General features: G+C 42.8%; 1 protein-coding gene across 1 annotated transcript in view; it reads left to right on the plus strand.

The window, feature by feature from the left end:
- Nucleotides 1-7,102: 7,102 nt before the first annotated feature.
- The window catches only part of LOC126188567 (acidic amino acid decarboxylase GADL1), a 188,544-nt gene continuing 168,820 nt past the window's right edge, over nt 7,103-26,826 (plus strand). Inside the window, exon 1 of the mRNA XM_049930168.1 lies at nt 7,103-7,250. Within this exon, the coding sequence (XP_049786125.1) occupies nt 7,107-7,250 (144 nt within the window). The 5' untranslated portion in view covers nt 7,103-7,106. The remainder of the gene's footprint in view (nt 7,251-26,826) is intronic.

Consider the following 26,826-nt stretch of genomic DNA (forward strand, 5'->3'; position numbering starts at 1 on the left):
AGGAGAATGTACACGTGCCACATAATTTTATTAGCTTAGTGTATGCCTCTACATTCGAATTAATTTGTAAACTGTTAGACAATAAAAGGTGTCACTGAAGTGTGGTATTCTCGGTTATCTTGTACTTTTTGCCCTTTACAATTGCGTCTATGTTCGGAGTAATTGTTCTTGTGCGTTGTAGGCGCAGCGTGCAGTTTAAATTTCGATCAGATAATGCGTTTCTCAGGCGCGTCTTGTTTTCATTGCAGAGAACAGTTGTTCATAAACATACGTGGAACCAAACATTGATATTATCGTAGCTGCCAGTTTGTGCAAACGAGGAAATCTGTCCTGAGGGAAGTGTCTGTAGAATTCCAAAATGTTTTTCTTGTTCTGAAAGTTGTCTCTGTATTCTCTGCCACACTGCAGGTCAATAATTTCTAGTTGCAGCTCAGGACGAATCTCTTCAATATTCGCTGAATATGGAGAGGAGAACAGATAAAAATCACTGTCTAGTGCTGTCAGATCTTGAAAGCGTTGATCAAATTCTTCCTTAAGGGCAACTAAACTAAATGAATAACGTTCACAGTCTTTGTGAACATCTTGCATGGATGATAATTTAGGAAAATGAGCTAGATTTCTTGTTTCCGGCTGACTCACCCAAAGTGTCAATTTCATTTTAAAGGCTCGTATTCGATCTATGAAATGAGTAATTAGCAGATCTTTACCTTACAGGGAAATGTTTAAAGCATTTAGATGGCTAGTTAAATCTGCTAAGAACGCGAGATCACATTTCCATGAGGGCTCTTTCAATTCAGGAACACACATGTTATTTATTTCCATGAACATATTTATCTCATCTAATAGGCAAAAAACTCGATTTAATAATTCGCCACGACTAAGCCAGCGGACCTCGCTGCAATAAGGCAGGCTTTCTATATCCTCAAGAAAGCTTTTAAATTGCCTGTGTTGTAGCCCATGGTTCCTTATATAATTGGTTGTACGAACAACAACACTCATCATATTTTTTAGAGTGATACTCTTTGCACATAAGTTTTCCTGGTGGATCACACAGTGAACGCCCCTTATTTCATTCGGCACGGTCAGTTTTTGCATTTTCTCCTTCAACAGCGCAACGAAACCTGATTTTTTCCCTGTCATCGCTGGTGCACCGTCTGTAGACACTGAAACTAAAGAATTCCACGACAATCCTATATTTTCAACACTTTCTTCAACACTACTTAAAATATCACCTCCGGTTGTAGTGTTCTTCATGGCTACTACATCGAGGAGCTCCTCCCTCACCTGAAGATCTCTATTAACACCTCTAATAAATATGCCAAGCTGCGCTGTTCCAGTAATATCAACACTTTCGTCCGGAGCTAGAGAATACGCCATAAAATCTTTACAGATATTTGCAAGCTGGCTCTGGACGTCGTCTGCCATGTCCTGTATGCGACACCTAATGGTCATGTTAAATAATGGCACAATCCGAAAGTGTTCAACTTGAGATGGACACAAATGTTCCGCTTTAACTACCATTCATTCTTTTATTAAATCGCTATCAGTTAAGGGGCGCAGGGATTTTGCTAAAAGCAAAGCAATTTTGTAACTCACTCTGAGAGTTGCCTCAGTTGATTTTTCTTCGTCGTCCAGATCTTCTTCGGATAGCTTCCTTTTACGTTTAATAACTTACTGTGCACGATCTGGTCCATCACATTATCCACTTCCGTAGTCTTTCGCGTGGTACGATATATAATTTCGCTGCAATTTAAATTTCCTGAAAGAATTCAGCGTTTTGTGACATACTAAACATTTTGCAACACCCTCTTTTTCTGTAAACAGATACAATTCCTCCCAACGGGGGTTGAACTTCGAAAGCATGGTTGGGGTTACACAACGGCGACTTGACATGATTCTTAACCAGCGAAGCGAGTGTTAGAGCTGATCGTAGTACTTTAAACGTTACACAGTCGGCGCAAATTCAATAGGCACGCTGCGGCCCTATTCAAACGTGCGCGCGCATTTTCCCTCCCTCCCCTCCCTCCCTACTCCCCCCCTTGCACCTGCTCGCGAGCACGTGCCTGAGCAGACGCGAGTACTCGCGCTCAAAACCGGCCAGTTGTTAAGCCCTGAGGTAAATGGTTCCATTTTTGTTTCTTTCTCATATAAAACAAATGCTGTTTTCGTCACAGGGTGTTCTGTGGCCTACGGTATTTGTCACCAGTTACTCCTCGGTCAAAATGCATTTTATATAGAGTGCCATTATTCTACTTCACTTTTGTTTCTACTCGTTTTCTGTACTTTCAAGCATTTAGTAGAACTCCATGTCACCAGCTTTTGACAGAACTAGAATTCATTTTTATTACATCTTGTTAGAGAATGAGTGTATAATTCTGCTTTCAATAGTGCTTCTACGGGCCACAGAGTACCTTGCATTTCACTGTTAGCCGCAGAACATGCTCGTATATGAGTTTGTTTCATAGTTTTACTGACAAGAGCATTCTTCCTTCACGCGTTATTAACAGGTACTACAAACAATACATTTTGGCAAAAATCAATCAGCTAGACTCATCCTCTCACTCCAATGTAAATTTCAGAGGTCTCAGTTAAATGCAACAAAGTACGAGAAACGGATCGAACAAAAATAACGTAGATTGCGAAAAATATACGTAACAATAAATTTAAATCAGCATTTCAAACATGGGTTCCTAAGCAATAACAAACAGACGTGAATCCACAAACGAAACTCCCTTCTGTCTTACATGGAGCAAAAATACTATGGATGCGAGCAACATATTTACAATGCAATTCAATGAGCGCAGTGCACCAAAGTCGATCATAATCAGGAACAGAACGCGACGAAACCATCTCGTGTATCATGACATACCAGATTATTTTTAGGTTTTGACAATTTCTAAAGCAGAATTATTTCCACTTGATGATGACCACATCGTCGAAATTGCAATATTGGATTTTACAGCTTAAATAATTTTGTAGTCAAAAGGCGATCAAGATGTCATTTACAAAATTTTACACGACTATGAGCTAGGAGAAGTTCATGTTTGTTTTTGGTTGAGATTTCTCGAATATATTACTTTATCTTACAAAAAGGTTTGCAAGTAGACAGTTTACGCCAGACTACGAAGTCCACCCATAAAATATAAATTAAAGTTCTCATCATCTACTAGTCGTATTTCGCAAAGCAAGAAACGAATCTTCGTGCCATATTTTACCACATTCGACGTCCATTATCAGGCCACTATGAGCACTACTATCGTTCTGTTTCCATTTCGTAGCATGGGCCTTGCAGTTCTCATAATTTGCTGTTTTTTGGGAACCCTACACTACCTAGGTGCCCCCTTTTGATGTCAGATTGACCGCTACTCTAGTCATAGTATTAAAAATTTATGGAGATATTGATTTTGCTTTAGGATTTACACAAAACCATTTTGTATACTCTTCATTTACTATCACTCATTAACACAAAACAACGAATTAGACATTCAAATTAGAAATTAACACCAATATTTACATAAAGTCTGCTTCCCGGGATTTAGTATCCGCAAAGTCCTTGTCGATGTGACTAATTTCAGTTAAACTCAAAGAAGTTTATAACTGAACAAGTGTTCACTAGCATGTAACTATTTATACTCCCTTTCTGATCCTTGTGATGGACATGAAGATAGGTTTCATCCATGTAAGGAATAGGAAGAAATTCAAGTGTATAGTAGGATAAATCCAACCCTCTGCATTACACTTCACAGTATTCTGCAGAGCAATAAACGTGCTTATTGAAAGCAGATAACCATCTTACTCTGTGTCTCAGCAGGTGCGCTGAAGAAAAATAAAATAAAAAATGGTTCAAATGGTCATCAGTCCCCTAGAACTTAGAACTACTTAAACCTAACTAACCTAAGGACATCACACAACACCCAGTCATCACGTGGCAGAGAAAATCCCTGACCCCGCCGGGAATCGAACCCGGGCGCGGGAAGCGAGAACGCTACCGCACGACCACGAGCTGCGGACAATAAAATAAAAAATTAGAGTGGAAAGACCATTCTGTTCCATATTTCTGTGCGATGAAATGAAATTAGAATGCTAAAATTATCAACAGGTAGCATTTCCAGGTTTAAAGCGACAGTCTTATGGACATCGGGAGATTATGTATTGACAGCTGTCTTGTATACACGGCGTAACAGCTGCGTCACAATATAGCGCACAGAAACGAACAAAAGAAGAACCCTGTATCACCATAACAAATCAGGGAAATGAGCTGTGTTGCAACGCATGTTTTCCTTATTTTCTTGTCACTTTGCAATACTAAAATGTGTGCACGAATTATGAAGTGTCTCTTAAGCCAGTGGTCGGCGAACTCATCAGTCGAAAGAGCGAAATATCAACAGCACAACGATTGAAATTACCTTTGAGAGACAAATTTTTAAAATTAAGCTGTTTATGCAGGTACATCATTATTTACTTAATTAGTGTACTCCTTAACTGGCCTATGCTAAAAATGAGCTCAATCTGTACAGGTACTCTCCCATCAAAAATTGTCTTATATACACTCCTGGAAATGGAAAAAAGAACACATTGACACCGGTGTGTCAGACCCACCATACTTGCTCCGGACACTGCGAGAGGGCTGTACAAGCAATGATCACACGCACGGCACAGAGGACACACCAGGAACCGCGGTGTTGGCCGTCGAATGGCGCTATCTGCGCAGCATTTGTGCACCGCCGCCGTCAGTGTCAGCCAGTTTGCCGTGGCATACGGAGCTCCATCGCAGTCTTTAACACTGGTAGCATGCCGCGACAGTGTGGACGTGAACCGTATGTGCAGTTGACGGACTTTGAGCGAGGGCGTATAGTGGGCATGCGGGAGGCCGGGTGGACGTACCGCCGAATTGCTCAACACGTGGGGCGTGAGGTCTCCACAGTACATCGATGTCGCCAGTGGTCGGCGGAAGGTGCACGTGCCCGTCGACCTGGGACCGGACCGCAGCGACGCACGGATGCACGCCAAGACCGTAGGATCCTACGCAGTGCCGTAGGGGACCGCACCGCCACTTCCCAGCAAATTAGGGACACTGTTGCTCCTGGGGTATCGGCGAGGACCATTCGCAACCGTCTCCATGAAGCTGGGCTACGGTCCCGCACACCGTTAGGCCGTCTTCCGCTCACGCCCCAACATCGTGCAGCCCGCCTCCAGTGGTGTCGCGACAGGCGTGAATGGAGGGACGAATGGAGACGTGTCGTCTTCAGCGATGAGAGTCGCTTCTGCCTTGGCGCCAATGATGGTCGTATGCGTGTTTGGCGCTGTGCAGGTGAGCGCCACAATCAGGACTACATACGACCGAGGCACACAGGGCCAACACCCGGCCCGGCATCATGGTGTGGGGAGCGATCTCCTACACTGGCCGTACACCACTGGTGATCGTCGAGGGGACACTGAATAGTGCACGGTACATCCAAACCGTCATCGAACCCATCGTTCTACCATTCCTAGACCGGCAAGGGAACTTGCTGTTCCAACAGGACAATGCACGTCCGCATGTATCCCGTGCCACCCAACGTGCTCTAGAAGGTGTAAGTCAACTACCCTGGCCAGCAAGATCTCCGGATCTGTCCCCCATTGAGCATGTTTGGGACTGGATGAAGCGTCGTCTCACGCGGTCTGCACGTCCAGCACGAACGCTGGTCCAACTGAGGCGCCAGGTGGAAATGGCATGGCAAGCCGTTCCACAGGACTACATCCAGCATCTCTACGATCGTCTCCATGGGAGAATAGCAGCCTGCATTGCTGCGAAAGGTGGATATACACTGTACTAGTGCCGACATTGTGCATGCTCTGTTGCCTGTGTCTATGTGCCTGTGGTTCTGTCAGTGTGATCATGTGATGTATCTGACCCCAGGAATGTGTCAATAAAGTTTCCCCTTCCTGGGACAATGAATTCACGGTGTTCTTATTTCAATTTCCTGGAGTGTATATTTATTTCGTCTGTCTCCTTTCATTCAACCTGTCCGAATGTCCAAATCATCTCAAAATACTCGACACTGCATCTTATTTCATTCCACGATACTCCCTTTAACAAACTTTATTTGATGTTTTAAGTGTTAGTTAAAGTTAGAGTACCTTGTATGAAACATGATGTAACACATAACAACGATAATCTTTATAGATAAAATTAAGCTGTAAGGTATCCGTAAATGTAAAAAGTAATGTGAAGAATGGCCTTGTATCGCCTTCAAAATCTGTATAAATTAGGTTTGCATATTGTGTCTAATTTTACGCACTATTCCAGATTTTCAGCAATCAGAGGACGTCTCTTGACAAGGTTCATGTTTGAAAATGATTGCCCGCTTGAATATATAGCCCTAATAAGGAAACAACAGCAAACGCTACTCACTTCAGAGCACTCGCCTTAAGATAACTGTACACCAACGAAGTATGTAAAAACAGAAATAAGAAAACCAATCACTAGAAGCACGTGTATTCGTTATTCCTCAAGGTTATATTTCTTTGTCATTTCCATCGTCATCGTCTGCTTCACTTATTCCGACTCATTGAATCGCTTTCCGAATAATCCCTTGTTAGTTCATTAAAACACAATTATCTTCTTCTTCGTCATATCGCACGATTTTCCACATTTCACGAGATTCCATCAACTGCTTCAACTTCAGCACGTTAAAAATCATCTCACGCACTTTACTTCGAAGTACTATCCGCCCCTTCTCATCCCCCAATTTCGAAGATATTTTCACAAGCAGCGAAGCACGTGCAAGCGAAAACCGACTTCTGTCTATAGGCCACAAAATTTCGGCACTGTTCGCTGAGCGTCCGCCATTATATTTTCTGGACAAATGTCCAAAGCCGACAAAATTAATTCGTTCGAGGTCGATTTTAACATTTTTCAGTTACGCTTTAGCTTCTACTTGTCTTCGGAAGTTCCAAGTAAACGTATCGGCTTTCAAATAGCCGCCTCTCTCCAGTACGTGCCGCTGCTATCGCGCAGCCGCGTGGCTCATTTGTTCCCAGAAGTGGAGGGAGGCGAGTAGGGAGCAGGCAGTGTGTGATGGGCCCGCCAAGGCCATTGGCCTGACAGTCGTGAAGCGGCAGGCATGGAGAACGGAAGGAGGTGGGATGAGAGCGAAGACGCTGACGCGTTCCTGGCGCGGGTTCTGCAGCTACTGCGAGAAGAGGGCGCGCTCAATCCCGGAACCGATCAGCCCGTCGTGCGCTTCAGACACCCCGCCGAGCTCCAGGTGCTCACTGGCTTCTCTAACTGTCACCGGGGATTAACACCGCACGCTAAACGACGCCTTGCACTATTAACAAAAAAAGCCACAGCCTCAGACATTAAAGGCAACTGCATGTGAAATAGATTTACCTTACCGCCTGTCAAGTCTGCTTTTAAAACTGATGTTTCCAATATGCTAACTATGGCTTCTACTTCTCCAGGAGTCGATACTTCAACATATATATTTCGAATTCTATTTTCTTGTTTTGCCTTTACCTTCCTTGAACCATCCATAATACCGCTATGCTTCAGATCAAAGGCACGGAAATATTTACCATCCCTCCAAACTTTTGATGTGTTTCAAGATCTACCAAATACAAAAAGACAGAGTGAATTAGACAATAATTAACTTTAAGCGGAAAAAAAGTAGCTGTCGCAGTGGTAAGTATCTTATCTTCCACGACGAACGTTGTAAGAACCATTGTGAAAAAAAAAAAAAACAGTACATAAGAAGCCCATGCTGTTGCGACTTTTATTTTTCGCAATTTTCTCGTCGTCTTCGACCGAGAACAATAGATATTCTTCAAACCAAGTACATCAACTCGATGTTCAGATTTTGTATTTTCCGTGTGTTTTGCTGTCAATTTTCACAATCGAAAAACTCATTCTCTACATTTATTTTGATGCTGCTGCAATGAAATTCAGCGCCGTTTGTGCTGCCACGTATTGGAAGGTTGACAATAGGTAGACTCAACAGTTGTATTTTGTTGAGGTTCGGCGGGCTCTCTCAAATGAAAAGTTCACCTCGGCGTCAGTAGGCAGTATCAGAAATAAATATGACTATAGCGGTGGGTACACGCCACGGGAAAGTATTATTTTCTTTAACGTACGTACCTAAACATGAATAGCTGCAACCTCCATTTTCAACCGCTCGATTTTGACCCAGGACCTAATGCCAAACGCTCTTCTCGTTTTCACGACAAAGAATTTCATTTCGCGTTGATTTTTTCGTACACTTACGCTACCAGTATGCGCGGGTTTAGAAGAGAAGCATACGGATGCTATATGCCGTATCTAGAGCTTTTGTTTAGAGTGTTCTGACTTTTAGACGAATTTCCTACTTCTGAAAGACAATTATAGTTCGCAGTTCTAAAAGTCAGACTAGTCATTTGCATCACAGAATTATTCTTCCAGTCCTACAGTCGAACATTTTGTTGTGTTTTTGGAATTAGTGGATGGATAATGAACTTCGGTCGAGCATTTACATTTCAAAGTATATCGTCTGAGAAAAGACTCCCGATGGGAGCAGTGCGTATCGTATCAGTGACTTACAGATTTGCGATAAGTTTAAGCACTTAGTTATCATTTGCTGTAATAAACCCTGTACTCAACAAGGGAAACAGTTTTACGCGCAATCACTGTTAGCCTTAAAGCATTGGATGTCAAGTGATATCACTGAATGAATGGGAATCATAGCGGATGTGAACTTAGTGTCTTTCTCCTAACGCGGATGATAATTTCTGGGCGTAGACTCGTGTTCACAGTTAATAATAAATTGCGTGTATATCTACGAATAACACCCAAAATCTACTAGTTATTGTAGAAGAAAAATCGATCTTGATAATCTGCAGTGTATTCAGTACCAAGAATTTCGAGCTGATTTTTGGAATTCTAGTGTGACTATTTTTGTTCCGACAACCAGGTCAGCATAGCGCTAGGCTATTGATTGATGAAGCCGCTACCTTATAGCAAGCTGATGTGTCTCTTTTCGCACCTATCTTTTCTTTCACCCTTATTACGGAGAGGAGTCAAATGTTGTTCACATCAACTTAGAGACTCTTCTGTGACTCCTCCCGTTATGTGCTAATTTCGCGAAATACAGAAAAGCATAAAGGGTTCAGCATATTTTTAAAATTCATTCTCATTTATGGCAATGTCATTCTCTTACTCAGCGATATAACAACTAAAGAAATTGTAAGCATTAAAATCACTCGCAGCAATAAGTCTGCAAGGCGTGATCCACCCTGTGATTTTCGCACTTACATGTTCAGTGATTGCTAGCGGGAGATACAGCACTTCACTTCCTGTAGGTTAATTGTGAACTGCCCAATATGTGATTGAAGTACACTACTATACACATTTCTTTATGTGTTTCTACACTATGCATCCTGTTTAAGATTAATGTCTTGACTGAGCAGCCGGCCGGAGTGGGCGAGCGGTTGTAGGCGCTACAGTCTGGAACCGCGCGACCGCTACGGTCGCAGGTTCGAATCCTGCCTCTGGCATGGATGTGTGTGATGTCGCTAGGTTAGTTAGGTTTAAGTAGTTCTAAGTTCTAGGGGACTGATGACCTCAGAAGATAAGTCCCATAGCGCTCAGAGCCATTTGAACCATTTTTTGTTGCAGTGTAGTTTATATTGTTATAAATTAATAACTATCGGCAACTGAAACGAAAGGTACACTTTGCTATGTATCTGTGCCACATTCACTCAGTTCTGGAGAGCCCGCAGAGAGCTCTGCCACCAGGTTTCGAACTACGCACTTCTTTTCGGACTGAGCGGCAGCTCTTCAGTTTACGTTAACGCAGTATTAGACGGAAAATCTTAGCATATTACCTACTCCCCCCCCCCCCCCCCCCCCATGAACCATAGACCTTGCCGTTGGTGGGGAACCTTGCGTGCCTCAACGATACAGATAGCCGTACCGTAGGTGCAACCACAACGGAGGGGTATCTGTTGAGAGGCCAGACAAACGTATGGTTCCTGAAGAGGGGCAGCAGCCTTTTCAGTAGTTGCAGGGGCAACAGTCTGGCTGATTGACTGATCTGGCCTTTTAACATCAACCAAAACGGCCTTGCTGTGCTGGTACTGCGAACGGCTGAAAGCAAGGGGAAACTACGGCCATAATTTTCCCCGAGGGCATGCAGCTTTACTGTATGGGTAAATGATGATGGCGTCCTCTTGGGTAAAATATTCCGGAGGTAAAATGATCCACCATTCGGATCTCCGGGCGGGGACTACTCAAGAGGACGTCGTTATCAGGAGAAAGAAAACTGGCTTTCTACGGATCGGAGAGTGGAATGTCAGATCCCTTAATCGGACAGGTAGCTTAGAAAATTTAAAAAGGGAAATGGATAGAATAAAGTTAGATATAGTGGGAATTAGCGAAGTTCGGTGGCAGGAGGAACAAGACTTTTGGTCGGGTGAATACAGGGTTATAAATACAATATCAAATAGGGGTAATGCAGGAGTAGGTTTAATAATGAATAAAATAATGGGAGTTCGGGTAAGCTACTACAAACAACATAGTGAACGCATTATTGTGGCCAAGATCGACACGAAGCCCACGTCTACGACAGTAGTACAAGTCTATATGCCAACTAGCTCTGCAGATGACGAAGAAATTGAAGAAATGTATGATGAGATAAAAGAAATTATTCAGATAGTGAAGGGAGACGAAAATTTAATAGTCATGGGTGACTGGAATTCGATAGTAGGAAAAGGGAGAGAAGGAAACGTAGTAGGTGTATATGGATTGGGGGTAAGAAACGAAAGAGGAAGCCGCCTGGTAGAATTTTGCGCAGAGCACAACTTAATCATAGCTAACACTTGGTTCAAGAATCATGAAAGAAGGTTGTATACATGGAAGAACCCTGGAGATACTAGAAGGTATCAGATAGATTATATAATGGTAAGACAGAGATTTAGGAACCAGGTTTTAAATTGTAGGACATTTCCAGGGGCAGATGTGGGCTCTGACCACAATCTATTGGTTATGAACTGTAAATTAAAACTGAAGAAACTGCAAAGAGATGGGAATTTAAGGAGACGGAACCTGGATAAATTGACTAAACCAGAGGTTGTACAGAGATTCAGGGAGAGCATAAGGGAACAATTGACAAGAATGAGGGAAATAAATACAGTAGAAGAAGAATGGTTAGCTTTGAGGGATGAAATGGTGAAGGCAGCAGAGGATCAAGTAGGTAAAAAGACGAGGGCTAGTAGAAATCCGTGGGTGACAGAAGAAATACTGAATTTAATTGATGAAAGGAGAAAATATAAAAATGCAGTATATGAGGCAGGCAAAAAGGAATACAAACGTCTCAAAAATGAGATCGACAGGAAGTGCTAAATGGCTGAGCAGGGATGGCTAGAGGACAAATGTAAGGATGTAGAGGCTTATCTCACTAGGGGTAAGATAGATACTGCCTACAGGAAAATTAAAGAGACCTTTGGAGAAAAGAGAACCACTTGTATGAATATCAAGAGCTCAGATGGAAATCCAGTTCTAAGCAAATAAGGGATAGCAGAAAGGTGGAAGGAATATAGAGAGGGGCTATACAAGGGCGATATACTTGAGGGCAATGTTATAGAAAGGGAAGAGCATGTAGATGAAGATGAAATGGGAGATATGATACTGCGTGAAGAGTTTGATAGAGCACTGAAAGACCTAAGTCTAAACAAGGCCCCGGGAGTAGACAACATTCCATTAGAACTACTGATCGCCTTGGGGGAGAGCCAGTCATGACAAAACTCTACCATCTGGTGAGCAAGATGTATGAGACAGGTGAAATACCCTCGGACTTCAAGAAGAATATAATAATTCCAATTCCAAAGAAAGCAGGTGTTGAGACAGATGTGAAAATTACCGAACTATCAGTTTAATAAGTTACGGCTGCAAAATACTAACGCGAATTCAATACAGACGAATGGAAAAACTGGTAGAAGCTGACCTCGGGGGAGATCAGTTTGGATTCCGTAGAAATATGGGAACACGTGAGGCAATACTGACCTTACGACTTATCTTAGAAGAAAGATTAAGGAAAGGCAAACCTACATTTCTAGCATTTGTAGACTTAGAGAAAGCTTTTGACAATGTTGACTGGAATACTCTCTTTCAAATTCTAAAGGTGGCAGGGGTAAAATACAGGGAGCGAAAGGCTATTTACAACTTGTACAGAAACCAGATGGCAGTTATAAGAGTCGAGGGGCATGAACGGGAAGCAGTGGTTGGGAAGGGAGTGAGACAGCATTGTAGCCTCTCCCCGATGTTATTCAATGTGTATATTGAGCAAGCAATAAAGGAAACAAAAGAAAAATTCGCAGTAGGTATTAAAATCCATGGAGAAGAAATAAAACTTTGAGGTGCGCCGATGACATTGTAATTCTGTCAGAGACAGCAAAGGACTTGGAAGAGCAGTTGAACGGAATGGACAGTGTCTTGAAGCAAGGATATAAGATGAACATCAACAAAAGCAAAGCGAGGATAATGGAATGTAGTCGAATTAAGTCGGATGATGCTGAGGGAATTAGATTAGGAAATGAGACACTTAAAGTAGTAAACGAGTTTTGCTATTTGGGTAGCAAAACAACTGACGATGGTCGAAGTAGGGAGGATATAAAATGTAGACTGGCAATCGCAAGGAAAACTTTTCTGAAGAAGAGAAATTTGTTAATATCGAGTATAGATTTAAGTGTCAGGAGGTCGTTTCTGAAAGTATTTGTATGGGGTGTAGCCATGTATGGAAGTGAAACATGGACAATAAATAGTTTGGACAAGAAGAGAATAGAAGCTTTCGAAATGTGGTGCTACAGAAGAATGCTGAAGATTAGATGGGTAGATCACATAACTAATGAGGAGGTATTGAATACGATTGGGGAGAAGAGGAGTTTGTGGCACAACTTTCTAGAAGAAGGGATCGGTTGGTAGGACACGTTCTAAGGCATCGAGGGATCACCAATTTAGTATTGGAGGGCAGCGTGGAGGGTAAAAATCGTAGAGGGATACCAAGAGATGAATACACTAAACAGATTCAGAAGGATGTAGTCTGCAGTACGTACTGGGAGATGAAGCAGCGTGCACAGGATAGAGTAGCATGGAGAGCTGCATCAAACCAGTCTCAGGACTGAAGACCACAACAACAACATTACCTACTCATACATCAGTCTTTCTCTGATATTCTCACTTCTTCGAAATACGTCTAAGACTTCTCTGCATCTTGTAGTGAATAAACGCTGTGTAGAAAAAGTACGAAATTTCTGTTATTACCGGAATCTAGAATTCTGATCTGCCGGCATCCTGAGTCATAAGTGAAGGAAGTAATAAAAATCTGTTAGAAGACACACTCCCAGTGTCCTCATAGGTGTTCATCTGGTTTGAAGATTCCCTCCTGCTGTATAGTCTTGTACTTCGCCACTGCTGTGGGCGGTTACAGAGAAGTGTTTGACAACTGCAGCATGCATCTAATATCGCAGATATCTGGATTAATAGCCATAAACGCACGTATGCAAAGTCAACATTCATTGTTAAGATATTATGTGGATAATACAATTATTGTAAGAAAAATGTGATTAATATGCATTCTGATTTTCTGAACTTAAATTGTGATGAAGTTAATACTACTAAATGCCATTATAACACGTTATCGTGATTTATTTATTTAATCGTATGGTAATTTTATACAATATACAGTTGATATAAGGCAAATGATATTATACAATATACATATGATATAAGACAAGATTAAACCTTAAAGTCCGTGTTTTTCAACCAGTTAATTAAGCTGGGTGTGAGAATGAACAAGTCGTCGGGAAGTCCAGGGTATGAATGAAGTGGACAGCGCTGGACTAAATGTTCAATTGTCTGCTCTTCTTGATTAAATTCACACATTGGTGAACTGATCCAGCCCCATTTGTACCTGAAGTAGCTAGAACAAACATGTCCAGTCCTTAACCTGTTGAGGCGGCACCAGAGGTTCCTCGGTAGGTCAAAACCTTTTGGCTTCTTTGTGGGATCAAGGTGATGGGCTCTTGTTCCCAATGTTTTTGTTGACCATTCATGCTTCCAGCTTTCATTTAGATCGAAACTATCCGCGATGAGTTGTCTTGCAATAACACTTGCTGGTCATCTTGATCGCAATCATTGCTGTTTAAATGGTTCAAATGGCTCTGAGCACTATGAGACTTAACACCTGAGGTCATCAGTCCCCTAGAACTTAGAACTACTTAAACCTAACTAACCTAAGGACATCACACACATCCATGCCCCAGGCAGGATTCGAACCTGCGACCGTAGCGGTCACGTGGTTCCAGACTGAAGCGCCTAGAACCGCACGGCCACTCCGGCCGGCAATCGTTGCTCTGGCGGATGACAGAATTCCTGGTGCAGTGGTAGAGAAGGTGATGCAGAGATGTAGTACGTTGTTCCTTGCAGCAGCTTTATGAGAAAGCTTGGTGATGTGCTCTTTGTAGCTCAGGGTTCTATCTAGAGTGATTCCGAGATATTTTGGGAAAGCGTTGTACCTCAACGTTTGTCCATTGAGCAGAACTCTTGGTTTGTAGTTCGCAGCACGATTCGCAAGATGGAAACAAGAGATTTCTGTTTTTGATGTGCTTGAGATCAATCTCCAGTTCTTAAAAAAGTTGACATCTTCTCCGGATCCTCCGTAAGAATTCGTTCACCGTCTTCGAAATTGCTGCTCTGTGCTACCAGTGCGATGTCATCGTGATAACTTAGTGACTACAAAAGTGAATTTTGTACTCGCTGCGTCCTGATGTCTCTCGTAATTACAATGAACAATATTGTTACTTGGTTGTTATTTGTGATACGTGACATTTGGCATAAAGATCTACGGTCTTCTTCACCTTCACTTTGCTGCATTTACGTAAACCTATCCTACGTTTCGCTTATGAATATTGCGTGTGCTTTTACCAGTGACAAGGCATTTTCACCGCTCTTGTGTGTCCCGTTTTGGGATAAATCTATCACAGTTGGTAGACATTACGATGGACACTGAAAGCCATGACCAGACAACACTCATACCTGCATATCTGAAAACTTCATCTTTACATTTTCTCATACTATTTTCCTTCAATTTGATCACACTGTTGCAGCTTTTGAAATCCCATACTGGAGGTTCCATGGCAGACCGTTTGGACAAGTTGTCAAGGGAAGCATCAGGCAGGTATAATTAAGCACAGATGCTCAGAGCGATAACCTCATTATTATTACCAGGTAAAATTACACAAAGATTAGCAGTCTGGGCTCGCATTCAGGAGAAAGACGGCCTGCCATCCAAATCGCTGAAAGCAAATTCTAGGACTGTTTCTTTAAAAAGGACACTTCCTACTTCCTTCTCACATCTTTGGGAACTTGTTCCACGACGCTAACACTTCGTCGTTAACCAGGAGATTAAAATTTCATTTTATTTTTTAAATATTTTTTAAGGCCTTGCAGTATAGTTCGAACTTCCCTCACGTTGAACTCGACACGCCGTCTAGGATCTTTGTTTGGTATCTCGTTCGTCGACGCATCTTTGTATCACGTACAACAACTTTTTTATGCTCCTTCAACAAAGTTGCCTCACGTATCATTTCTCTGTTCAAATGGTTCAAATGGCTGGGCACTATGGGACTTAACATCTGAGGTCATCAGTCCCCTAGAACTTAGAACTGCTTAATCCTAACTAACCTAAGGACATCACACACATCCATGCCCGAAGCAGAATTCGAACCTGCGACCATAGCAGTCGCGCGGTTCCGGACTGAAGCGCCTAGAACCGCTCGGCCACAACGGCCGGCGTTTCTCTGTCCTCAATAAGAATACGTTATTAAAGCATTTGGCAAACTTACATTAAAATTTTAACGAGTTTTCGACAGTCCTTTTGATTTAATCTCTGTGCTGGATTATCAAAAATAAAAGTAATGGTATACTATCGAACTGTACTAGAAAGTTTAATAATGCTGTTGTCGTAAAGATATGAAAGTTGCATTTGATACGCCCCGTCTCCCTTGTGAGAGACAAAAAGAGTATGTTAATCATTTTCGTCAAGAGAACTGTTTGAAATGTGCTCCATAAGAGAATTCAGAGAATTTTTCCATGTGCCATGCCAGCACACGTCGGCGCGACGTGCCTCGGTTTCTAATCTTTGTTCTCTTCGTCTTCAGCATTGAAATCGTGTATAGATTCTATGACAAAAACTGCCGTCGAATACTGCTAAGATTGCCTTAGAATGATTTAAACATCGATAGTTGCCAAAAAGGTGTATGCAAGTCGTAAATAGTTTTGCTAGGTGAAGCAAAGCTTATTCCTTATATTGCCTGATGATGTAACACTTGAAGTCCTTTCTGCTGTGAGCATTTACTGTACACTCGCAATAATATTATGAGGCTTAAAACGGTCTCAGCTGCGCCTACAGCATTTAATTACTGCTTCGCCTCGGACAGTTCCAACAGTAGATTCTGGGAATCAAAAACTGATTGTAGTTGAACCACTGAGAGTCCATCATAATTTGACTAATACATTTAAGTTAAGAGATGTTAACTAGTTTTCTCAGAATGTGAGATCCTGAGAAATTCGATGGAATAGATTATTTAAAAGCCACTCGTATACGTGTGATTCCCGGAAACCCCTCTTGGCTGTGAAGAGCCAGTCACATGGGCACCTCGCTCCCCAGACTTGACACCACTGGTTCTTTCTCTGGAATTTCATTAAAGACCATGTATATGTTGCTTCCCTACCAAACAATTTAACTGACGTGAAAAATGGAATCTACGCTGCCGTTGCACAATTTATGCCTGATTTGCTGTAACGAGTGTGAGAAGAAACTGACTGCCGATGCGATGTTTGTGGCATCACAAATGCTAGTCACATCAAACCAAAATGACACTTAGCACTGTTATGTGAAAGTTGAGGTTGTTTGCTTAAGAAATGACACATCTACCGAATTTTGTAAGTTATCTCAATAAATTTCTATATCATTCCAAAATTGTGAAGTCTTTTTTGACTCACCCTGAATATCCAGAGTGAATAAATGTACCGAGGTGCTGAGAGTCCATCATAATTTGACTAATACATTTAAGTTAAGAGATGTTAACTAGTTTTCTCAGAATGTGAGATCCTGAGAAATTCGATGGAATAGATTATTTAAAAGCCACTCGTATACGTGTGATTCCCGGAAACCCCTCTTGGCTGTGAAGAGCCAGTCACATGGGCACCTCGCTCCCCAGACTTGACACCACTGGTTCTTTCTCTGGAATTTCATTAAAGACCATGTATATGTTGCTTCCCTACCAAACAATTTAACTGACGTGAAAAATGGAATCTACGCTGCCGTTGCACAATTTATGCCTGATTTGCTGTAACGAGTGTGGGAAGAAACTGACTGCCGATGCGATGTTTGTGGCATCACAAATGCTAGTCACATCAAACCAAAATGACACTTAGCACTGTTATGTGAAAGTTGAGGTTGTTTGCTTAAGAAATGACACATCTACCGAATTTTGTAAGTTATCTCAATAAATTTCTATATCATTCCAAAATTGTGAAGTCTTTTTTGACTCACCCTGAATATCCAGAGTGAATAAATGTACCGAGGTGCTAGAAGCATATGGTCTGGCGAGAGTGCAGACCATTTTGCGTTTCCTAAGGGGATCTGTCACTAGATGCGCGGCTTGGGAGGGACACCCATCATGTTTGTACCACTCCGATTGCCTTATATCGGTGGGATGTCTTCAATAACTCGGCAGCAGCATACCTTAGGAACTCAAGATAGCTGAGTGCTTGTAGATTCCCATCAATATAACAGGGACCAGTGATGCGAGTCTTGAAAAACACGCACCAAACGTTAATGTTACGACGTAAAGTCAAGCGCCGGTACGCCAGTCGGGAACGACAGAGCAGAGAGGGCTGTGACAAGACGTCAAGCCAATTGCACGCTGACCTACCCCCCTGCAGGAAGACAACGCGACAGCAGCGGCCTCTATGCGAAGAGGACATACGCGCCGCGGCCGACTGGTCTCGCCCGGTTCTACAGAAGCTTCAAGACTAGCGACGTGAATAGAAGCGTCAACTGTATTACTTCACTTGTATCGGAAGTGTTATACTGAAGAAGCTTGTTTATTTCGGATGTCGGCCTTTGCTTGCAATGAATCTATGTAATTCTAAAAGTTAAGTATTGTCATTTACTGTTCGTAATAAGACACATTAATACGATTTGTTTGAATGTTGTCTAGTGACTCGGGAAAGCAAATTTCCTAGACTCCCCATTTATGATGACTAGGCAGGATTTAACATTTAAGACCAACAGCGGTGTTTTTACTCACATCTTTGAGTCAGAGTGAATTGTTAGCTGACGATTGGTGCGAAGCTTAACTTGCTCATGGTTTGTTAACGGTGCTTCTTCGTTAAACAAAATTTGGCATAAATATATACCACATCAATTTGCACTTTTCGTAGATAACATTCGGAGAACTGTAACCAATTTTGGAAGTCGTTGCCATGAAGCTGTAGATGCAGTGAAATATGAAGAGGGTGAAATGTGATGCAGTCTAGTGTTTGCAGATCACTTTTTTGGGTGATCCCTCCAGTACTTCCGAGATGCCTCTTATTGACATTTGCATTTTGTGTTACTGCTACTAAAATGTTAGTTTCTTTTCTTTCCTAAGTTGCTCTTCTTTTCCCGTGACGTATTTCATTCTCCATACTTGCAGTTTCTAGAACTTTTTTTTAATATGTTTCTAAAGACAGCTTATGTGTGCTTCACACGTTCTGGATACTTTTCGGCATATGATCGTACAGCTGCACTAACATTTTGGTGACATGCACTATAAACGATATTCACACAATCGTATATATTGTGAATGTCTCAATATCTTTGCCAGTAAGTTGTCTGATTGCTACATCAGCTGAACGTACATTGATCGTCCAGAACATTATGACCACCTACATAATAGCCGGTATGTCCACCTTTGGCACAGGTAACAGTGGCGATCCGTCATGGCATGGATGTAGTGACACCATGGTAGGTCGCTGGAGGGAGTTGGGCACCATATCTGCACACAAAAGTCACATGATGACCTCTGACGCCAAGTTCAATCACATCCCAGCAGATCGGCGAGTCGGGGAGGGGGGCGGGGGCGAAGCAGCACATCAAGTGGAACTCGCCACTGTGTTCTTCGAAGCATCCATCTCACACTACTGGCCTTGTGACAGGGCGCATTATCTTGTTCAAAAATGTTACTGCCTTGAGGAAACAGGGTCGTCATGAAGAGGTGTACGTGTTGAGCAACCAGTGTACGGTATTACTTGACCGTCATGGTGCCTTGAACGAGCTCCACTTGACCTATCGATGCCCGCGTGAATTTTCCTCAGAGCATAATAAAGCCGCCGCCAGCTTATCTCCGTCCCGCAGTACAGGTGTCAAGGAGCTGTTCACCGGGAAGACGACGGATTCGCGTCCTCCCGTCGGGCTGATGAAGAATGTATCGAGATTCATCAGACCATGCAACGCTCTGCCACTGCGCCAACGTCCAGTACCGACGGTCACGTGCCCATTTCAGTCGTAGTTGCCGGTGTCCTTGTGTTAAAATTGGCATATGCATGGGTCGTCGGCTGCGGAGGCCCATCGTTAGGAATTGTTCGATGCACTGTGTGTTCAGACATACTTGTACTCTGCCCAGCATTAAAGTTTCGCCGTAGTTCACCGCCTGTCCTGTTTTACCAGTCTGACACAGACTACGACGTCCGACATGTGTATGAGGGGCGCCCGCCCAACCCCACAACGTCTGGACGTGGTTTCACCTTGGTTTCGCCACATGTTGAAGACACTCCGCACAGCACTCCTCGAACGTCCGACAAGTCTTGCAGTTTCCGAAATGTTCGTGCCGAGGCTTCGGACCATCGCAATCTGCGCTCAGTCGAACTCAGATACATCGCGCGCCTTCCCCACTCTATACACGGACAGCACACTCACTGATACTACATCCGCATCCGTGTGTCTGGCTAGCAGGGATTTATATCGATGGTAGGTTGGTGGTCATAATGTTCTGGCTGGTAAGTATAGACTGATGGGCTTCAAACGCACAGGCGAACACAAGAATCATGCTTGAATTACGTGTTTGTTTACATTCACTTTAATAGGGCATACGTTTGTGGATTCACTTCTTCTGTCTGTAGGACAGTGCTCTGCGACGCTGTTATCTTGATACTATTTGATCAAGTCCCACACATATTACGTCGGTGAAATTTTCTTAGAAACTTCTTTCAAATGCCACAGAAAAAAAGTATATAGTTCTAATAGAAAAAAACCGTTGTCGCATTTCGACGACTATAAACGATAAAAGTTACTGCGAATGTCAGGAAATTCGCCATATTGTCCGCTGTAACTTGTCGAAAACCGAACCTCGGTGTATTTATTCATTCTGGATATATTAGTGGTGGCTTGCTTTAGCTGCCTCACCCCATATATTCTAAACAGTAACGGCCCTATCAAATTCCTTGGGATATTCGCTAAATTACCTTTCAAATTGTCAGAGTGTTCCATTAAGGGTCACGCCTTCAGTTCTATCTGCATCTAAGTTCTGAATCGAATCACAAATATGCACCGATCCTTGGCAAACCCATATTTTGTGCACTAAATGGCAGTGCGGAGCGGTACCGAATGCCTTTCCGAAGTCGAGGTACACGGCAACAATCTGGTCGCCGTTGTTCACAACGCGCTGGATCCCACTGACAAACACAGTGAGTTCAGTTTCGCAAGATCCCTGTTTGCGGAATTTGATTTTTACAGGTGAGATTTTCGTTCTCCAAAAACGTAATAATAACTGAGCACACGAGTAAATCAACTTCCCTATTTCTACGTCAGACTGACGACTGCGATGTAGGGCTGTAGTTATCTGCAAAGACTACGTGGACAGTAACACAGCCAAGCTCCCTCTTCATTATCGTGCGTATAGTGTGCGTAGGATTGTCGCCCACACTATTGATGGAGTAGAAATATCGTGCAGGAGTGTGAATTGTCTGGCCGCACAGGATACCAATAAAACTGAGCGGGGTGACGCAGTGCTAATATATTGGACTCGCACTCGGGAGGACGTCGGTTAAAATCCCCACCTATCCATACACACATAGGTTTACCGTGTTTTGCCTAGATCGGTTAAGGCAAAGCGATGCTTTCTTCGGAACGCACACGCTCCAATTCCTTCCCCCAATCCGAACTTCTGCTTCGTCTCTGAAGTCCCCATCGTCACCGCGATGTTAAACCCTTATCGCACCATTCCTTCATCTCTAATAATCAAAGCCAGTAGAAACATCAGAACGACAGAAAATTTGTATTCTTTTTCTCTTTAACTGTGCACTTGAAATCCGCTACAGCACTGTAGCTGACAACGCAACACTTGAGCGGACGCGTGACATACTTTGTACATATCTAAAGAATAGCTGCCTTTCTGTTACCTGGGTTAACATGTACGAGTAAAATCACAATTTAATTTTAGTTTAATTAATCAACGATAAAATAAACTTCCGTTATACGGCCTAATCCACTGTTTCATTGAACAATAATAAAATAAACTTCCGTTATATAACTATGTCGCCGTGTACAAGTGTTATTTCACAGTAATGACCCACTCGACGCATTAAATATCGCAGTTGTATCAGATCCCAGCTGACCGCTTATTCGATTTATAATTATCTTGTAGACAACTGGCTCGTTGTAGGACTCAGCCGCTAGCTCTGAATCTGGGTCATTTTCTTATAACGATGCTAAAGTTTTCCTCATTTAGCTCTTCTGTTATTGTATATTACTGTTGCTCACTTGGATGTGTGGTAGCACAGCTTAGCACTCTGTTAGCTGAAGCAGTAATGAGTGAATATGTACGAGTAAGCAGTTGTAAAACAGCAATGGAACGGTACAAGACAATGATATTTGTTGACGGTGCACTATATACACATGAGCATCCAGTTGAGGAAATGTTCCGCTGCTGATGAAGAGTAGTCTTAGGCGGCGTTGAAGACAGAAGCACATAGAGACAAACTCACGCTGCTAGCGCTTGCTAGGTGTGTCACTCTTTCTTTCATTTGTTTTTACCTGTGATTTGCCAATAACGATAATAGCAAAATACTGGTTAAATGTTTTTATGTTGTCGGATCAAGTGCAAGTAGCTCACGCGTTTAATTCTAACCACCTTGATAATGATGTTTTAATAAGAATGTAATTTGATCATTCACGGTCACCGCCGTCAGTTGTAAAAATGTTCCATTGTTAATAATTGGTCATTAGGATTCGAATTTTATCTTTCTTGGGCAAGGGTCGGGGGTATTCTGACCCTGTGAATGGCTAAGTAATGGGAGACCTTGTTTGGCCGGAGGAGTCGATACGGAAGGAGCCGTTGCAACAAATATAATAACGGTTCAGATAGAACAGGCTGGGGTATGCCTTAAGCCGTCCAGCGCACATTCGTGTGTGATCTCTCCTTGAGCGGTATCAACAGGTTTTTCTTTCTTATCTCCTTACTCTGGAACAGCTTCTCAGGGACTGGCATTGAACTTCGAATGGAAAAGTACTGGATACTACTGCAACAGGACGCACAGAAGGCAATATATGGCTTCTTGTTTTCTTTGGGACGTAACCTTATGTTGGTAGCGATATCGTTAAAAGCGGACCTCTAATGCCGTTGAGACAGGGTCAAGGAAGAAATATCCTCAGCTTTTTTTATGGGTCCTGAGAAAAATTTAAAAACACAGAAAAATCAGATATGGACTGATGGTCCATTTAAAGCCTGCTTCATTCAAGCATGAGTTTAGGGTATTAACTGCTAAGTCATCTAGTTAATTGTGACACTTAGGAAATATCCGTACTCTGCGTAAGTGGATGGAGCCGAAAGAATGTTGGGCATAAGAAAGGAGATGTAGAAAATCGGTGTGTGTTTCTTTGCCAACCCAGTCTTGTTCCCACATACTTTTTTCCCCATTGGTCCAGAAAACTTACGCATTGTTTGGCATTTATAATTTTTTCCGTTATAAAGGTAATCAACAGGATGAATCCGTTTTCAGTCCCAAAAAACCCAATTTGACACAATGAAACACGAAAAGATGTTGCGCATAAGAAGGCCGATGTCAGTAATTAATGGTTATGATCTTGATATCAAGTACGTGTTTCCTTCGTTATCTCTCGGCTTTGGTACTCGGGCTGCGTCGTAGGCATAATGCTCTGCTTATCGGTTTCCTATTGTGTGACCGATTGAGAGAGTGCAGTGAGAGACAAAGCACTCACATTCGGAAGGAGAAGAACGTTTTCCGTGTTCTCCCCTAAATCACTCCATCCAAATGCTGAGATGGCTACTTTCTAAAGGACACTATCAATTTCTTTTCCCATCCTTCCCCAGGTCTGTGCATCTGCTCCGTGTCTAATATGACACCGTCATAGACGGGACGTTAAACCTGAATCTACCTTTATTTCTGTTGTGTGTGACATCATCAGAGGCCGTACACACAGATGATTTAAGTCTTAGAAATTTCCTGTAGCATAACAAGTATAGTTCGTTCACTATTTTTGTAGAAATAGCGCGAAGAACGTAACTATTCGTGCAACGGCTATCCCAGCGTGGTGTTAACCAGACGTTGAATACTGCCAAAGTGGAGCAGTAGTGGATGCAGTTCTTTTTCGGCCGCTAAGTTAGCACTGAGGCCCGCAAGTTGTCTGCATTGAGTCCTATTTCTTTCCCGTTGAAATTGCTGTTTTAATTTTTATAAACTCTGCACGTTCTAAGAGGTGTAATGACTAGACTAGGACAAAACTTTGGTGTCGGAGAATCGTACTTTGTGGTCCCTTGGCACCAGCGCATAATCTGTTGATGACGACTTACCTGTGTTGCCTGGCCTTCGATAGCTGTTACGTTTCTTGCAGCAGTTTCAGGTTTTTTTTTTAATTGAAACGTGTGATATTTTGCGAAGTATCGAGTGGTTATAATTAAACTGCAACTACTCACAGAATGTCCAGTGTTGGCTGTAACTATCATATGGCAAAGAAACATGGTAGATACCTTAACACGGAACCGGTTTACGCTGTAAAGTAATTAGTTTCAGTTTTGGACACCAAATGCAAATCTGGCGCTCTGAATGCAAGAAAGCCATATAGAAATTATATGAATGCATGGTGTCCGTTCTTTAGGACATGTCCGAAGGAACAAACACCACGCATTCATATAACTGACAAGCCTGGCTGGACAATGGATCCACCTTCTTCAGTGTGGATACACGGATGCGTCCGACCTCCTGTGAGAATCTCTGAGTAGCGAACGGGAGTATAATGGACTGGGAATGCGGATAGGTGGCGTTCGGTGGGAATGTGGATCGGCCGTGAAGGGTGCCGAGATGGTCCGAGCAGTTGCGATAACGCCGTGTTCCGGTTGCACAGTGGTTACCGCACGTACCCAGGAAGCAGGACATCCCTGGTTCGAATCCCGGACCGGTACAAATTTACGCTCGCCGCCGCTGATTCCACTTAAAGTCCCGCTGCAGCTAACACCAGTGACCCCCCTCCTACATACGTATAGAAATGTTTCCACATGTAATGGATTACGAATGGTACGTGATCAAAGAAGGACAACCAGTGAGAAAGGTATAATGTCGATTTTATTATTAACCAGTACATACACAATTTGTACAATACGAGCACCGGAGACGTCGGCGAAATGCTGTACAGCACCAAATTTGCATCTGGTGGCCAAAGTTGCAACGAATTTTTTCTCAGCGTAAAGCGGTTCCGCATTAACACATTACCATACTACCAAGTTTCGCTGCCGTAAGGTAATTATTGCCAACACAGGACCTCTGTGAATAGCTTCACTTTAATTATGACCACTTAGTACTTAGGTACCGTTTTAGAATGTGCTTGGCATTTTTACAACTCTCTCATGGCTATGAGCTGTAGCGCGGATATAAACCACCAGAAGAGGATCATACTGTCATAGCGATGAAGGACATACGACTTAAAGTTTCACCTACGTTCACGGCTGGATTTCTGCGCGCTCCACACAGTATATCAACTACCAGTACTGCCTTCGTGAGCGTGGCTGAAAGGTCGATAGCTCATTTAATGCGTGGTTAATCAAATTATCAAATTAAAAATCTCATGAGTTAAGTAGGCAGAAACAGCAGATGCTGCCTCAAAGCTAAACAGAAGGAATACAGAAAGTATCAGCGAAAAAAATGCTAAATTTCATTCTCTCTCTTCTGCTATACAAAGCTAGACAAACAGAACTCGATTATCTTCTTTTACACATTCTCTAATCTACGTATTGACCAAGCTGTACACGGCGTAATCGCTTTCTTTTCGACAGAAAATATTCTGTGTACTGACATGTACGCTCTATGGCACCAAGATCAAGGGAGGTGAATGGTCCTTACATGTTAGAAACCGTGGCTCGTATTCGAAAGGAGTTGGGGCCAAATTATGTCCTGCCTTCCTGATGTGTCTGTTACGTAGTTTCCCTAAATCAAATGGTTCAAATGGCTCTGACCCTCCCCCCTCCCCCTTCCCCCCCCCCCCCCCCCCCCCGCCCCATCGCCGGAGGTTCGAGTCCTGTAGGGTGTAAGCCTAGGAGGGACCGATGAAAAATGGCTCTAAGCACTATGGGACTTAACATCTGAGGTCATCAGTCTTCTAGAACGTAGAACTACTTAAACCTAACTAACCTAAGAACATCACACACATCCATGCCCGAGGCAGGATTCGAACCTGCGTAGAACCGCTCGGCCACCCAGGCCGGCTCCGTAAATCATTTCAAGTGACTAATGGGATTCTTCCCTCAAGGGGATACCAGTTCTTACCTTTTCCATTCCTTCTTCAACTGATCTAGAGTTAGCCTCTAACAACATATCTGTCGAAGAAAAAAAAGAACATGATGATAAACTTCTCTAGATAGATAACAGTGCGCTATGCTGTACACGCCAACGTTGAGATGAGACTTCGTACCGTACGTTAATCCCAGTATCCTCGAAGCACGTTTGATAAGAGCAACGCGGCTAATGTATGACAGACACTATCTAGTCGGCATGAAGCTAGCTCGTGTTTCTGCATACACTTCTTCATTAACTTTTACGAGGCACGCTTTCCAAGCAGCATCGTCAAGTGACTGAAATTACGACGAGGTTCTAAGCAAACAGCTTTCAATCGCCCGTTGCCATTCGGCTTCCAGATTTTAATCGCCAGGAAGTACCAGAAGGAAGACAAGGATGAAACATGGAATTAAGCGTTCGTTAACACACGCAACATGTTCTACCACAATTATACTCCTCAAACCACTGTGAAGTGCGTGGCAGAGGGTGCTTCCCATTTTGTCACGGGTTGCGGGAAGACTGAAAATTTAACTGACACTGTAAGCGTTGTAAGTACGCAGTCCTTTGCGGTCCCTGCGGAAGCGATGCTTAGGGGATTGTGGCTTATTCCTAGATTCCTCACTTAATACTGGTTGTTGAAATTTTGTGAGTAGGCTTCTGCGGGACAGTTAGCGTCTTCCAGTTCAGCTCCTCCCGTAACTCTGTCTCATGAGTCACACCAAGCTGTGCCCATTTGCACTGCCCTTATTTGAATACGTTCAATGTCCCCTCCAACAATCCTGTTTGTTTTGGGTCTCACGTACTACTAACCTTATTTGCGACACTTTTTTCAGATGGTATTCACATACATCGCTGAATGTATCAGCAAAACTATATCATTGAGCGACACATGGGTCAAGAGATATGAAGTCATACACACTGAGATGGGCCAAAAATTGGCGAATCATGCAAGATATAATAAATATGTTACTTCGTTGTTGCTA

The sequence above is a fragment of the Schistocerca cancellata genome, chromosome 5, assembly GCF_023864275.1.
Source record: "Schistocerca cancellata isolate TAMUIC-IGC-003103 chromosome 5, iqSchCanc2.1, whole genome shotgun sequence".
Lineage (NCBI taxonomy): Eukaryota > Metazoa > Arthropoda > Insecta > Orthoptera > Acrididae > Schistocerca > Schistocerca cancellata.